This window comes from Notechis scutatus, chromosome 3 (genome assembly GCF_049901735.1).
Source record: "Notechis scutatus isolate UNSWTSFEM ecotype Mainland chromosome 3, rNotScu1.2, whole genome shotgun sequence".
NCBI lineage: Eukaryota > Metazoa > Chordata > Lepidosauria > Squamata > Elapidae > Notechis > Notechis scutatus.
In genome coordinates, this window is record NC_142011.1 from 86,106,607 (window position 1) to 86,123,676 (window position 17,070).

Genomic DNA, 17,070 nt, shown 5'->3' on the forward strand with positions numbered 1-17,070 from the left:
ATATTATTATAAGATATCACAATCTCTGCCCTAATAACACATATTGCTGCATTCTTTGACTGATAAAAAATATTGCCTTTTAAGATCAAAATATATATGACTAACCCCAAAGTAATATTGTGGGAATATACATATTTTGATCTTGAAAAGCAACTGAAACGGGAGCAACTATAGTAATAATAGGTGACTTCAGCTACGCTCCATTTATTAGATAGATAAATTTTCTGGTTTCAAATGATGCATAGTATTTTTAGAGATATCAAATTAAGATGTCTTGGAATGACAGGGAAGCTCCTAAAGATAAAGCAAAGCAATGAAGAATTTATTTTGAATTGTTTAGCATCTGGTGCAAAACGAGTATTTTTGTTGAACAATGACTTTGGTATTATTAAATTAAACACATTTTAAAATCTAACCAGCTTCTTAGAATTGGAAATGGAAAACTATAGATAAAAAGAATAATCAATTCAGAATGCTTGAAGACAATTTAAACTTTTGAAAGGTCAGATGGTACGTAGAAATAAAAATGCCAGAGAAACAATGTAAATTGGTATTCTACACTATCCCAAATATTCAGAAAATAACAGTTATTTTAATATATCAGAACCAAAAAATAAATTTAGCCATTTATGGATATAAATAAATGGATAATATCAGAGTAGCTGAATTTGGGGTTGTATGGTCTTCATTAAGAAAGATGTAGATCCGTCCTTGGTCGTGATGTCCTACAATTCCAAATCATATCACCACCACTCCAAGCAAAAACCAGGTCTACTATGTGACACCTCTGCATCTTACCCCAATGAGTCAAGCCTGCTATAAATTAAGTTGCTGGTTAAAAAATGTCTTTGAATCCGTACCCAGGGAAGATATGTTGAAATCCCTATGGCCATAAGCCTGGAGACTGCAGATGGCAACCCAGAGAATGCATCAAGCAGCACAGGCAGAAAAACAGTAGGGAGGTTGGACAACAACAGCAATCCCAACTGATCCCTAAGACCTACTGGTAGCTTCCCAAGTAGAGACTACCTACTACCTATTTCTGGGACAGCAGCCCTGACAACCCTCAGAATTTTGCAAAGAACAATAGTAAAAAGATATCTGAAGCCTTGTTTCATCTGTTTTATAAATTTCTTTTAATCCTGGTGTATTTAAATATTATTTTAGATGAATCACACTTTTTTCCCCCCTTAGGAGTTAATTGTTAATGTTATTAGAACTTGATTGTATCTTACAACAGAAACTATACTGCAATTATCTAACAAATGAACTAAAGGTCAAGACACGAAAACAGGTCAAAAATGAGCAAAAATGATATTTTTATTATGAGGGATTTAAAGTCATAATAATTTATCCAATTAAACTTTATAAACAAGCTTGTAATATTTTCCACGTACAAGAATTATGCTTAGTTGGAGTAGCATGACAACCTTATAGATGATCTAAAATTTGATTAAAATTTTAGCCATTAACTAATCCACCATTAGAATAGAAGAAAGTATGAATGCCCATATAAAATACCTGGATAGTCTTTGGTAGGCCTAGAGTAATTAAAAATGAATACAGTTGTCAGAACATTTAATCAGCAATAATTAAAAATATATCCTGGATTACATATTTCTAGATCCAAAATAAATTATAAAGTATTCAACCTTATTACACTCATACTGGTAGTCCTCGACTTACAACCACAGTTAAGCCCAACATTTCTGTTGATAAGTGAGACAGGTGAGTTTTCACACATTTTAAAATCTTTCTTCCACAAATGTTAAGTAAATCACTGTAATTTTTAAGTTAGTAACATGGTCGTTAAGTGAATTTGGCTTCCCCATTGACTGCTTATCAGAAAGTTGCAAAAGATGATCACATGACCCTGGGACACTGCAACTGTCATAAATAAATATTCAAAATTAGTCTGGGAAAGAGTGAGTATCAGTTAGCTCTCCCAGATAAATCAGACAGAAAATGCAACTAGATGAGCTAATTCTACTTTATTATAAAGCTACACTAACAGAAAGTGTCAAGTCTGAAAGTACACATTTTCCACCGCCATTCTTAACTTCTTAAAAGGGTCCTTCTTAAATTACTTCCTCTGACCATTAAGCCACTGGGACCTCCTGCCTCTCTTGTCTGATTGTTTCCTAGGCGGATCTCTTCCCCTTGCCCCAAACACATACATGCAGTGTGTGCGCACTGTGAAAGTTAGACTGGGTTTCCCTGCTCCTAGGTCATCAATTTCACAACTGCACTGCATTTCTATCAATAATAATGTGATATAAAGAATATGACTTAGTTACAAGCATGTTTTCTTTAGCATAATTAATCATAATTAATCTAAGATTATTTAAGAAAATCAAAATCACAGATAAATCTCTGATCTTTACAGATTTTCATAGATCTATTAAAGCAGGTCTGCACAACATACAACCCAGATATCCATCCAGTCTAAACATCTGGCTGAATAGGCAACCAACCATAATATTATTCCATTCTGAGATAGCTCCAGCTTGAAAATCCTCCACTTTTTATATTCATGGGCTAACAGGGATATCAATATTCTAGACTGGTTCTTAACCATTGGCCATATGACCCACTGGGGGCCCTAGGGATTCAAATTTCTTAACAACTGGTTCTGTGGGTGTGGCCTAATTTGTGGGTGTGGCTTGGTGGTCATGTGACTGGCTTGGCATGACTTGCTGACTGGGCATGGCTTGGTGGTCATGTGACTGGTTGGGCATGGCTTGTATGTAAATATTATAAATATTTGTGTAAATATTGAATTTTTTATTAAAAAAAAGAGCAACTTTTACCCAAAATCAGGCAAAGCAGGCAAGCAGATTGAGTTGTTCATAGAATCACAGATTCATTCAGAGATCTATCTTTCTGCCATCGGCTAGCTGAGTCTGTCACATAAAATTTGCTAGCAAGCAAACTCACAAAATTAACTTACAACACACCATGTATGTAAATATTGATTGTTTTTTTTATAAAAAAGAGCAACTTTTACCCAAAAGCAGGCAAAGCAGGCAGGCAGATTGAGTTGCTCACAGAATCACAGATTCTTTCAGAGATCTATCTCTCTATCTGCCATCGGCTACCTGAGTCTGCACTGACAAATAGAAGCTTCAGTCCTAAGGAAGGTTCAGCTCTGATTTTAAGATCTAAAGATTAGCTAGAAAGCAAGAAATCCAATGGTTTCCTGCTTTCTAGCTAATCTAAATCTCCCGGCACAGCAGAACTGCTGATGGTTGGGTGGGGGGGGAGGAAAAATAACAATTTAGCAGGCAAGTTTGATGGCGCGCATGCCAGGTAAGGAGTCAGGGGATGGGGCCAGTCAGTGGTGCGATTTGCCAGTTCTTTGGCAGGTAGAATCCCACCCCTGGTAAGAGTGCGTTTTGCGTGCATGTGTAGACCATTTCCCAAAAACCCCAGCTGTGCCGCCCGGACAGCTGACAAATGCTGTGCACGGGTGCACAGCGTTTTAAACTCCTTTCCTGCTTTTTCAACCTCAGCTGTGCCGCACAAAGCAGCTGAGGTTGAAAAAGCAGGAAATAAAGGACAGCCAAGAGCCCAGGCGGGTGGCTGGGCCAAACAGCCGGTTGGGTGTCTGCTGCTCTTCTAAGCTACCGGTTCTATAGAACCGGACTGAACTGGTAGCATCCCACCCCTGGCCCTAGGGCATTTTAAGCAGGCCACAAATGAAAAATATACAACGGGAGCCATGGCCCATGCCAAGAGGGCTACAGGATTACAGAAAAGCAAAGTATACAATATTGGAAATCAAGTAGTCCCTGGTTAACAATAGTAATTGGGAGTGGAATTTCCATCACTAAGTAATGCAGGTTGTAAACTGTGACATCAAGTGGAGGAGGTTATGAATGGCGATTGCATAAACATGGCATGCTGCGACTGTCTTAATTGTGAGTTGCCAAGCATTCAGATCATAATCAAATAATTGTGGGATGCTGGGATGGATGGAGCTTTAGGGACTGGTCAAAATACCACTCATTCAGGACAGTGGTATTGTGCTGGTCTGGGCTTCTATGATTGTACTTTTCAGAGTTTCCCAAGATTCTTGAGTTGTTTTCCCCTTTAGAATTTTCATCCATGGAATCTTTTCCAAGGTCTCTCTGAGTTTATTAAAATCAGCTCTTTTAAAATCCAAGACTCTGGTGTCATTATGTTCTGTTGCTTGTGTTTGTGTTATGTTGAATTCTAGTATGACATGGTCACTCTCACCCAAGGTTCCTGCAGTTTCAACTCCCTCTATCACTTCTTCTCTGTTTGTAAGAATTAAGTCCAGTAACAACTTAGATGAGAGAATAGAAGGGGAACTTACCAAATTTGCAGATGATACTAAGCTGGCAGGAATAGCTAACACCCAAGAAGATAGGCTCAAGATCCAGATGGATCTTAACAGACTAGAACACTGGGCGGTATCTAACAAAATGAAATTCAATGTAGAGAAAAGTAAAGTCCTATACTTTGGCAAGAAAAACCAAAAGTACACATACAGACTGGGTGAAACCAGGCTCAATAGCAGTAACTATGAGAGGGATCTTGGAATCTTAGTGGAAAACCAGCTAAATATGAGCCAGCAGTGTGCAGCAGTAGCCAAAAAAGCTAATGTAATCCTAAATTGCATTAACAGAGGGATGCAATCAAGATCAAGTAAGGTACTAATACCACTCTATAAAGCCTTAGTAAGACCACACCTAGAGTACTGTCCAGTTTTGGTCACCACATTAGAAGAAGATGTTGAGACTCTACAAAAAGTAGAGAGAAGAGCAACCAGTATGATTAGGGGACTGGAGACTAAAACACATGAAGAACGGTTACATGGCTACTCTAGTGAAGAGAAGACCAGGGGAGACATGATAGCAGTGTTCCAATATTTAAGGGGCTGCCACAGAGAGGAAGGGGTCAAGATATTTTTTAAAGCACCTGTAGGCCAGACAAGGAATAAGGGATGGAAACTGAACAAGGAGAGATTTAACCTGGAAATAAGGAGAAACTTTCTGACCTCGGAAGTTGTGGGAGCATCATCACTTGACTTTCAAGAAGAGATTGGACTGCCATTTGTCAGAAATGGTGCAATGTCTCCTGATTGGGTGGGTGGGGGGTTTGGACTAGATGACCTACAAGGTCCCTTCCAACTCTGATTTGTTATTTGTTATTTGACCAACCTTGGAAGGATGGAAGGCTGACTCAACCTCAAGCCCCATCAGGATCAAACTCCAGCCTGTGGGCAGTTAGCCTGAAATGCTGCATTCTAACCACTGCCCCACCAGGGCTCAGTTATATGGTTTAGGGCCGGTTTCCCCAACTTTTTATGGCGCGGCCCGGTACCCGCATTAGTTGGCGCCATCTTTTTGATGAAAAGTGCTTCCCGTGAGGTCACCGAAGCACTTTTTCATCAAAAAGATGAGCGGCGCCTGAAGCCGTGAGCTTTTCTGCAGAAATGGCTTTCTACCCGGAAAAGCTCACTGAAGCGGCGCCGCATCTTTTGATGAAAAAGTGCCCGGTGAGCTTTCTACCCGGAAAAGCTCACCGGAAGCACTTTTTCATCAAAAACAGATGGCGGCGCCCAGCAAACCAGCGGCCCGGTAGGACTTGTTCCACGGACTGGTACCGGTCCGCGGACCGGTGGTTGGGGACCCCTGGTTTAGGGAAGAGGAATGGGATTTAAAAATGATGTTCAACTGTATTTATTGATCATGGATAGCATAAATTATTTTGTTAAAATGGAAAAACAGCACTATTCCAGGCTTACAACCTTGGCTTGATGGTCTGAGTTTGCTCTCCAGCTATGTATTGGTTTTCTATTGAAGTGTGTATGTGTGAGTGTATACAACATACCGTACTTTATTGATTGTGTTATAGCCAAAACAATGTTGAAGATGAGAGAAAGTTAAGAGACATTGGAGAAGTGTGAAGAAGGAAAAATCTTATCATCACCACTATTTGTTCCCTTGAGATCCCTTGAGCACATTTCAATTTTAGTAATATCAAAAGGTTGGAGCTGATATTGATAGGAATAATGCATTACCATCTTGATTTTTATATATATATATATATATATATATATATATATATATATATATATATATATATATATATATATATATATATATATATATATATATATATATATATGAATGAACCATCTGCCGGAGATGAGATATAATTAGTTTCCTAAATACTGCTGGAAACAATTAAATTCCATTAGACACCAGAATTGGACCATCCAAATTGGTCCTGTTGTCTCAGAAAAGTCACAAGTGGCTCTCATATATACATAGCTATACAATGGATATACTAAAAACCTTAAAATCTATTCTTCAACAAATTATAAAACAGAAGAGATGACACATTCAAATAATCTGTCTATTTGAAGACAATAAAATACCATTTAACACAGATATGCATAATGGTAAAACACTCTTGAAGACAATGAATAACATTTCTTCCCAAGGTTAAAATGCTGCATGCATATTTACTCACAAGAAATTAAGAAAGTGTTTCCAACAATTCTGAATTAAAAGTCATAGGAACCAGGAGTCTTCTGACATAAATTTTTGTCCTTTATCCCTCCCCACACAGAGAGGCTTTTCCAGCCTCACTGTGACAAATATGAAAATCAGAAACACCCATTATCCACCTCACTCAAACCTCACAGGAAAATTGAAGTGAAAAAAGGCAAATCTATTCGTGACATCCACATTTTTGTTCCCTATAGATACACAAAGTTTAATATGAGATGCTTTTATTATAGTCTGATCTAATTTTAGAAAATGAAACTAATCTATTTGTTTTGGTAGCTCATACAAGCTAATGATAAATGCTTCTTTGAAATGTAATTTTTAAAGAGTAATTTATGATATAAACACACACATACTCTCATAAACTAATATAATAATGGAAGAAGGGAGTCATTGTGAGGGAAATATAGAATAATTGGTGTCAATATTCACCTTTGCCACCTGAGTAACATGCTAAAAATAACCAGTACTTTATAGCAGGAAGTTGACAACAAAGTTATTTTCATCAGACTTTTTAGAAAATCCTTTTTTAAGCTTTCCTTATTACATTTTAAATATCTCTGAAGGCCACATTCTGATTCCTTATATAGACTATAAGGAATTAAAAGAATTTTTGCTATTAACATTTAGAAGCAAGAAACAGTGAACACATTTGATGATTTTTCACCTACATTATACTTTTTTAAAAACTGACCCCTGTCAAGTGTTGGTTATTTCAATTTTATTTTATTTATTAAGAAAATATATATGGCCACCCAACCTACTCATGGTGCCTCTGGACAGCTTATTTTATATTCTGGAGGCCATCTTATATTTATTTTTTTGACATTATATCTAAGTTTTTCTTTCTGTACCTCTGTCTTCATTAATTAGTTAAAAAGTACACTTTCAAATTTTTAAAACACTGTAATCAATGGACTAACCAACATTCTGTGGATACAGGCATTACTCTTTATTTTTCAGGTTTGGTGGAAATATTATTTATTAAATTTGCATCCTCCACAATCTGCAATATCTCTTGGAGGTTTACAAAAATCATATATATTACTGCAATATTGTACCAAAGATAATAGTCTACTGATTGATGGTAAATCCATGTGTAATATAAAATATATTCTTAGGATTTCACCAGCAAATCCTAGAAATGAAAGTGGCACAAAGAGGCACTCTAATATGAATTATCTCTGAAAAGTTAATTGCAAAAAATAAATGAAGCTATTGTTTATAGTAATGGCTATGGTAAAATGTAAACATTATTTCTAGGGGTATCAAAATCCAAATTATTTTGCTTCCCCCCCCCACCCCAATCCAAAGTATGTCAAAAGCTTGAAGCTTCTCTTTTTTGGAAGGAAAAACAATTTCCATCTGTTCCTTATTATGTAACAAACTGGGCTAGCATTCGATTGGCTGCATCTGAATTTGCCATCCCTAGATCTTACATGTATATCATTCAAAAGTTATTTTCCTGTTACATTTGAATCAGTTAAAAGATTGTCCAGTACAAGTAGTTATCCCAATCATTTAATTTTTACTATGTTGTATATAGTACTCCAGAGTTATTCATTATGTTATGAAATAATTTAAAAATGAGAAAGTATTATTCAAGAATCACTGCTATTACCACAGATGTAAATTGGAATTATAAAATCCTCTCTTGAAATCTGTATTAAGACTTTTAATTTTCATTATTTAACTTTTGGAGAAGTAGCATACTGTATAAGCATGCAAAATTCAAAGCAATGTCTTTTCTCCAGTCATCTTAAATATAGCCTATTACATTATTTCCTAACGTTAGAGTATCTTCATTTAACAATCCTGATTGGGACCAAGATTTCTATTGCTAAGTGAAGGAGTCATCAGCCAAAAATATCCTGTGACTGCACCTCTTAGCAATGGCAGTTCTGCTTGTGGTCATTAGGCAAGGAGTGTGCCTTTAGGTGAGGATCTCATGTTTCTCCTGCTGTGCTGCACTCAACTCTGCTTTAACCCCCTTCCCCACTTCAACTTTCCCCTCCTGCCTATCACCCTCATCACCTCCAGCTGGTCTTCGCCATCTTCTTTCTCTCACCACTGAGGGATGCTCCACTGAAGCAGCTGACCCTTTGCAAGGCCTTGTAACGAGTGCAAATGGCTCAAAAGGCAGAGATAGGGAGGTGCTGCAAAGAAGATGGCAAAGGTCAAGGGGGGACAATAGGGGAGGCAGAGTGCAGGGAATCCAAAAGGGGGAAACAGGTGGGTGAGGACTGCACCCAAAATTTGATCATCTGACTGACTGACTTCCAGCTCTATTCTGACTTCCAGCTCTATTCTAGAGCCATAACTTTGAGAACCAAATGTAACTACCCTCCGTTCAGCACCACTGTAACTGAACAGACACTGAATTTCACAAAATACATAATCTTTTTAATAATCTCCATTGGTGTCTTCTTTTCAAAACAGAAAAAAAAATAACAAAAAATCTAGTTACTTGAACAAAGCGGTATGTCACAGTAAACCATAAAATTTGATTAAAAATTAATGTGCATAATGATTGAGCTGTTTTTCCTCCTGATTGTTCCTTTTTTCCTCCCTTTGTAGAAGCAAGTAAACCATATACAGGTAGTCCTCACTTAACAACCCTAATTATTACAGACATCTCTGCTATTAAGTGAAATGATTGCTAACTGGGAAATCATAAGACCATGACTCTGTTTTCTGACCAGAAAGAGACAAGACTACTCAGTTTCACACCTTCAGTTTTTGGTTCTCTCAGCTGCTCCTCTACTATTTCGAATGCAGAAATCACTTGCTTTTTCTTCCCCTCCCCCATTTTATAGAGTGGAGAGACTGGAAAGATTTCCAAGAGTATTGTATGCAGTTTGTGTACTCGCCCATGACTTCCAATCCTGGATTGCCAACGAAATCCAGGATTCTTTTGCAATTTTCAATGTGCAAAAGAACAAACAGGTTATTCTTCTGCAATCCCTTCTTCTTCAAACTTTCTGTTCTTCAAGAGGAGAAAAAGTAAAAAAAAAACCTCCACATATTAGGCACAGGACATGTACTGATTGTAATGGTGATCACATGACTGATGGGTTCTGCAAGGGTCGTACATGGATCATAAAGTTATTTTTCAGCACTATTTTAACTACAAATGGTCACTGAATGAGTGGTGGGTAAACAAGGATAATCTGCAGTTGCAACTGAAGTCTATTTTATTGATTTTATCAAATACAATAGGTTGTTCAGTCACAGTCACTAGAAGGCTTATAAAATGTAAAAATAAAAATAACATTTAAAAAACTATAAAGTACCCTGGTGACAATATAGCAAAATTCATTATAGAATTGTAAAAGACACATAAACTTTATATGTCTAGTAGAATCACAAGCCACAAGGCTCCAGGGATTGCAGAAATAGTCAGTTTCCAAGGCTTTGTGGAAGTACAGGATAGTCAAACTTAAGAGGGAATGTTCTTTCAGAGAGGAGCTTTACCTATAGAGAAGGTCTGTCCGAGTCCTATAAGATAAGATTGCTTTACCAACCACACCTAAGCAAGTTAACCTTGGCTGAGCTTACAGGACGAGCAGAATCAACTGAAAATAGTCAACTCAATAAGAATTCAGACCCTAAAACAGAAAGGGCTTCATGGGTGACAAATTTCATTTTGAATTACACATCCAAAAGCCAGAACAGTACAAAGGAGTGGTGCTACATGGAAAAGATTGGATATGGTCATTATTATTCCTATACTGCATTCTGGATGAAATGTAACTTGTGAGTAATTTTCAAGGGTGGCCCCCACATAGAGTACCTTAAATAGTCCATGCAGAATCCACACAAAGCACACTGTAATAGATATATTCAAACTAAGGACTATGATAAATTGTTCATAACATTTCATCAACTGTTCTTCAACAAGACAAAATAGTGGCTTACCTTGATATGAGAGACATAAAAGCTGCTTTGAAAACAGTACACTATTTGTTTTGATCCAATATAATAATTAAGACGTCACCAAAAAGTCTATATAGGATGATTTATTTATAATTTAAAATTGTGTCCATTCTACCCAACAAAGCAACATTTTGCAAAAGTACTGTCAATGGAAACATATATACTATACTTATTCATATTGGCTAAAGGGAAGTATTTGAAATCATACTTACAAGCTTTGCTTGCTGGGCATTTACAGGGTCACCATATTGTAACAATGCTTGAAACTGGTTGTTTTTTGTGAAAGTAATTATTTTCAAGACTGCACCAAATTTAGAGAATATCTGTTTGAGGGGGGAAAAGTAAATGAATATTCATATATTCAACAAACATATACATACATCATACCATGCTTTATTAAAAGGCCAACATCAACATATTTGCTAAACTTCAAACTGATAGAGGAAACACAATTGTATTGAAGTAGTAGAAAGGTTGAGCTGAGCTCTCTGAACAGCCCTGTACTGGGTACAAAATGAGGTGAAACATCATTCCTTCATTTCTACAGAGTGTGCCGTTTGACTTTTCCTTTATGTCACATCACAGATTATTTGTTGTACTTCCACTGGAACCATCTGTCTCAGATAGGAGGAAAAGCCCTGATCTTGCTTCCTCTCCCTTAATATTGGTCTGTGAAAGAAATAGAGCATGCCATAGCTTGCTTGCCACAAAGCTGGGAATCATCATCATTATCACATCAGCACCATCATTTTCTGGCCATTGAAGCATGTAAAAAAAAGAATGAAAATTACTCATAATTTTTGACTTACTTGGTGAAGAACATCAAGGGTTACTGGGTAATACATGTTGTCAATAATTATTCTAAGAACTGGACTCTGAGCTGGAGTGACTGCACTCTCGCTAACTGTAGTTCCGCTTATGGGAGTATTTGTTGTCTGTACAGCAGTTACTGCTTGTAGGACAGCTTGAGCTCGCTATATGCAAAGAAAAAGGGAAAAATGCATGTGGACTAAGTTTAGAGATCAATATATTCAGTAATTGCCTAAAACCATGTTGAAAAATATAGTAATCACAATAAGCAACTCTTAACTGGCTAGTTCTAACCAAAGAAATATCACCATCCACATTAGCTGAAGAGAAGCTAAAAGTGAATTATGCATTAAGTCTGGTTGCTTCAAAAACAATAAATTAGAACTATACCAAAGGGTTAGCTACTAGTAAGTAGGGGGGAAAAAATCTAGGACATATTGCAGATTTACAAGCATGAATGTTTGATGTTTGTATTTCTTCCCCTGGGCATGAGACCCACTGTTCTGCAACCTATTTTGTAAAGAAACTAGAAAAAAACGAGCAAAGCACTGCCATTTTTGGTAGAATACTCTCAAAATCTATAAATAATTTTCTTTTTAATTTTTAGTAATCTATTTTCTTGTAAGAAAATTCTTTAGTACAGAATTTTATTTGTTAAATCTGTTTTTTTATTCGAATATTTTTGACAATAATCTTATGAATATACTTCATTTTTTACCAGATAAACTACTTGGTAAAAAAAAAAATCACATTAATTTTAATCTCCTTATTAAAAAAAGAATTCTAAACAAAAGGTAACAATGCATGAAGTCACTAAAAAAACAAAATCTAGAACAATTACAAATTAATAGAACTCTAAAATTTATTATAATATGCAAAGGTTCAAAGAAACGAAAGAAATGAAGTTCAATTCAATAATACTTCCATTATCTCAACAAAGCAGATCAAAGTGAAGGTCTATTTCAAACCAGCAACTGAATGACATGCCTTCAAAGTGCTTTATATTTCAAAGTGATTTGCAGATTTGATGGCTTTTCTTCTACTTCTGGGGTTGCATCCCTTAACTCTCATTTTCGCATATGAACAACAGTAGTAGTTGAATTCTATGATGAGCTCTGTGACTCAGATATTGGCACAAGTATATTTTGTTTCCTTCAGCTCTCCTCTTCATTAACAGAGCTGTTTTGGGTGGCAAAGCAACACTGTTGTAGGTACCATTCGTGTTCTCAGCTCTCAAACTTGGCCAGCCTCAATTCTTAATTTTTCTCTCTCTTATACTAATTAAATGTTACTCTTCTATAGTGGTCCTTCGTACATAACCGTGAGCTGACTCAATGCTCAACACTCTGAATACTGTATATATTATTATTGTTATATAATATACTCAGCAACTGATAATAATTTAGGATTAATGCTTCATCCGAAGCCTTATTATCCAAATATTTGCCAATAATATATATGTAATTTCAAGCAATTTTTAAAACTTATTTTATTAGATTTTTTTTTAAATGTTCCTTTATTATATAAGTAATTCAAGGCAGCAAACTTACATAATACTTCTTTCCTCCTCCTATTTTCTCCATAAAAGCAACCTTATAAAGTGAAAAGGGCTGAGAGACTTGTGAAGTCACCCAGCCAGCTTTTATGCCTAAACGGGGTCCTGTTTCTTCTGTTTCCTTAACTATTGCACCAAACTGGCTTTTTTTTTTTTTTTTTTTTGGGGGGGTAAGCTACATGTTGTGTGATCAAGCAATTCTAGTTTTGATAGCTATTTTGACAATTAAATTCATGTAGAAAAGAATGTCTGTAGCTATGGGTTGAGCTGTAGAGTTTTTGAAGCTCTCTGAGCTTGGTTGTTTGCTTGCAGATGTTTCATTACCCAATTAGATAACATCATCGGTGCAAGTGAAGTAGATAGTGGTTGCTGCCTGTTTATTTGTATCAAAATGTGACAATTTTTTAATGTTCAGAACAAAATCTAGGGATTTCTTTAGAAATAAGAATTGGGATGCAAAGGGCTTATCAGACAATAATCTGATACTTGCCCCAGTCTCATTAATTGTGCCCTTTCTTTTGTAGAAGAAATCAATACTGTGTTTATACAAATATTCAAAACATATAATCAGGTGCTGGAAACAGAAAACAGGAATGTTGAATTAATCAATGCAGCCATCTATCAAGGTGAAGCCTTTAGCTTTTTAATTTGTGTGATGTGCTTATTTAGACAAGGCATTGAAAGTAGTCTTCAATAAAAAAATCACTTCCAGTTTTCTGGTTTAGTATGCAATCTGAATATCCAAATTTATCTAACCCAATTATAAAACCCGTTACTATTCCCAATGACTTACAAGGAAAAAAATTGGTTTTCAAATATAATGGAAATATAAATAAAAAGAGCCAACTGGCTATAGAACCTGACTATAGCTCAAAATATCTATCACCTCTCTTATTAAAATATAGATAGGAATCATAAATTTATATTCTTGTTCTTCTTCCAGTTCTACATTCTTGTTAGCACTAAAATGGCATAGGATAAAATAACTCAAATAGTGAATGCTTAATTTTGGATTAATTTTTTTTAAAAAATATGAGATGTGAAGACATATTCATATGGAACTATAATTATTATATTCACCAAAAATCCTTAATTCCCATGCTCTTCAGTACTAAAAGATAGGGAAGGGTGTTAGTTTAATTGGACAGCCTTCATATTTGCTGAAAGTTTAGTAATGCATAGTAGCAGAAATATACATAAATAGGCTCTAAAATGTCTAGCCACAACAGCTTGGTCTTGGAAGAAAGCAGCAGCAGAGGAGGAAAGATTTGGAAAGAAGCAAAACTTTGAGCAGCGTGTTGCAAACCGGAACTATACTGGAAAATAACAATGGAGGGTGGGGTATCTCTCACAACGTAGGAACTGCTAAGTAAGTTAGATGAGTAAGAAAGTAACTCAGTTTTTGTGATGTCCTTTTACTGTAAGAAAATAGCATGGTTAACAAGGCAACGGTTGGAATGTGCAATACACAAAATGGAAGTAATGATAATTTTTTAAAATACGTCATAGATATTCATAAAATTGATTGTTTCCTCAACCTTTCTAGTCTGTAATATTCCTACTATCCAAGCTTGACTTTACTTCATCCCCTCCCCCTGGACTTAATTACTTCAGGATATAGTAGACTGTAGTCACTCATTTGTTTTACTTTCCAGTAACACCTTGGGGCAATAAAGATCTAAAGCTTCCAGGCCTAAGATTTAGATAGATAGATAGATAGATAGATAGATAGATAGATAGATAGATAGATAGATAGGATGATAGATAGATAGATAGATAGATAGATAGATAGATAGATAGATAGATAGATAGATAGACAGACAGACAGACAGACAGACAGATAGATAGATATATGGGGGTCCTGTCATATTTCTATGGCTGTTTTAATCTGTGCTTCCAAATGTATTTCGTTTTCTGGATTTTGTCAGCTAATGGGCAGCTATAATAAACTTAATAAATTTATTAAATGAAATAACCTACAATAAATTAAATAGTATTGAAAATAATTTCCTCATAACATGTTTCCCACTTAGTTTTGTTTAAAATTTAAGGAGTCTGGAGCAGACTGGCATACAAGTAAAGTGCACTGGTGTCCATGTGCAATACACTGGGAATGCTAGACTTACATTTACCTTAACAAATTGGTATTTTAAGAGCTTTAAGATGTATTAAGATAGAATGTGGTTAGGGGAACAAATGGTTTGGTGGAAAAAGAAAGGATACCATATTATAGTAATGTGTAAGTCTGTGAATAAGTGACTCTTCACATTTTGAACCAAAATATCATGAAAAATATGCCACCCATGGTTATCAGCTATCAAAATATCTGTATTTTTAATTTTCACAGATTATTCATTTTCATGATATTTTGGTTAATAAAATTGATGGTCATCTTATATGGGGATTTGTTTATGCACAAGTGTATACGAGATATACAGGTGTTTTAAAAATTATTACCCTCTCCCCTATACAAGATCATCTATGGTTAAGCAAGTTGCAATTTGGGGGATGTATTTGGGCACCTAAAATTCTTCACTTATTTTGCAGGTAAGTATAGTAAATGTTTGTCATACACTTGATTATGGACAATGACTTTTATGGTAGGGAAAGGCAGATTTTCAAACTGAGGAAAAATGAATTGTATGTCTTTTTTTCATTCACCCTTCTAGACATTCCTGGTGACACTGACGGCTCACCTTTGTTTTGAAGGTATGATTAGTAAATGCCAAGATTAATGGAAAAGCTTTAAGAATCTCTGAATCAATATCAAGAAAAATAGACTAGCCTGATCTATGTAATGCCAATTTAGTTAAATGAAAGGAATGGCGTTTTGTTCAATATATTTGGTTGGGAACTTGAAGCTGACAGAGATTGCATAAATGTGTCATGCAACCCACTGCTGAATTTTAGGAAATTTTAATTCTATTATTAAATTTCCTCAGGAAAAGCTCATGATTCTATGGCCTCTATTACAACCATGTGTTTATAACTCTGAGTTCAGCAGAAGCAGGATTTATTCACTAGGCCTCATTTTTGTACAGGTTTAGTCTCAATTATTGAAGCCAGTAATTTATTTATCATGGACACTCATTATTTGACTGTGATTAATAAACTCCAAATTGATGGAAAATTTAAACATAAATGTCTACCCTGGAAGATCCATGGATATTTTCTAAGATCTCTAATTAAATTTCTTATAGGCTGCAATCTTCTCAAGGCATTAGGTTATGATATAGTGATACAAAGATTTTGTTTGCCAAATGCACTAGGACAAAATATGTTTAAATAACCTGTGTCTCACTGTGTAGTTAATTTTTGGTTCTGTGTCTAATGAATTGGGATCATTCATTAGATCATGGTTCAGTTACCTAGGGATCAGCACATTATATAAACACAGCTGATAGATCTGAATGTTGTCAATTCAAAGACATTCTGGCTCTTCTGGTATTCCTGAGAGCTGCAGACAATTAAATGATGGTGTTTGACAGCTAGAGTGCAGGTGGCATGACATGATGATGAGCATGACTAAATAACAAAAAATATTACTTGTTTCCATTGTTGCATATGCCCTAATGCTGGCTAGTGGATAATTTGTGTGATAAAGAGCCTTTTGTGCATGGACCCCAGGTATCCTGCTGTGCAAACCAGCTGAAGGATTGCTGATACTAATTTGGAATGCATTTCTCATATAAGTAATTTGCATTTACAATTATATGGATGTGACAGTTTTAACCATCAGAGATAGATGCAGACATGATACCATCTGGTCCTACATTTTGGCTTATCCAACCTGAGGATATTAACTTTGGAGGGTTGAGGCATATAATTGTTTTCTGGATTCTTACTTTTAAAAAAGTTGGAATCTTAAAACTTGGCCTTTTTATATGAAATTCAGGTAATATAAACATCTCACTGAGGAAAACTGTAGTTACCACCATATCAACAAAGACAAGAATAATAAATCTTGTTAGAAAATGTTAGATCTAATCTAATTTTGGTTTAACTATAGGGACATAAATATCTGATTACAATGTCATGCCAATATCATGTATTTTTTTAAAAAAATCATACGAACTCCATTCCTATTTATGGCTTTAGGCACTTTACAAATAACCATGTGGAATAAAAATTTGTAAACCTCAACTGAAAGACTGATTGATCTGGGTAAATAAATGATTTTAACTCTCCTATTAAATTGTAACAAGGAGATGTTAACTTTAGCTTCAG

General features: G+C 35.5%; 1 protein-coding gene across 8 annotated transcripts in view; it reads right to left on the minus strand.

The window, feature by feature from the left end:
• Positions 1–17,070, minus strand: part of PTBP2 (polypyrimidine tract binding protein 2) — a 178,510-nt gene that overhangs the window by 16,889 nt on the left and 144,551 nt on the right. For all 8 annotated transcript variants that reach the window (XM_087960635.1, XM_087960630.1, XM_087960631.1 and 5 more), the window contains 2 exons: positions 11,288–11,452; positions 10,691–10,801 (listed from right to left, as the gene is read on the minus strand). In XM_087960635.1, coding sequence (XP_087816761.1) covers positions 10,691–10,801; positions 11,288–11,452 — 276 coding nt within the window. The remainder of the gene's footprint in view (positions 1–10,690; positions 10,802–11,287; positions 11,453–17,070) is intronic.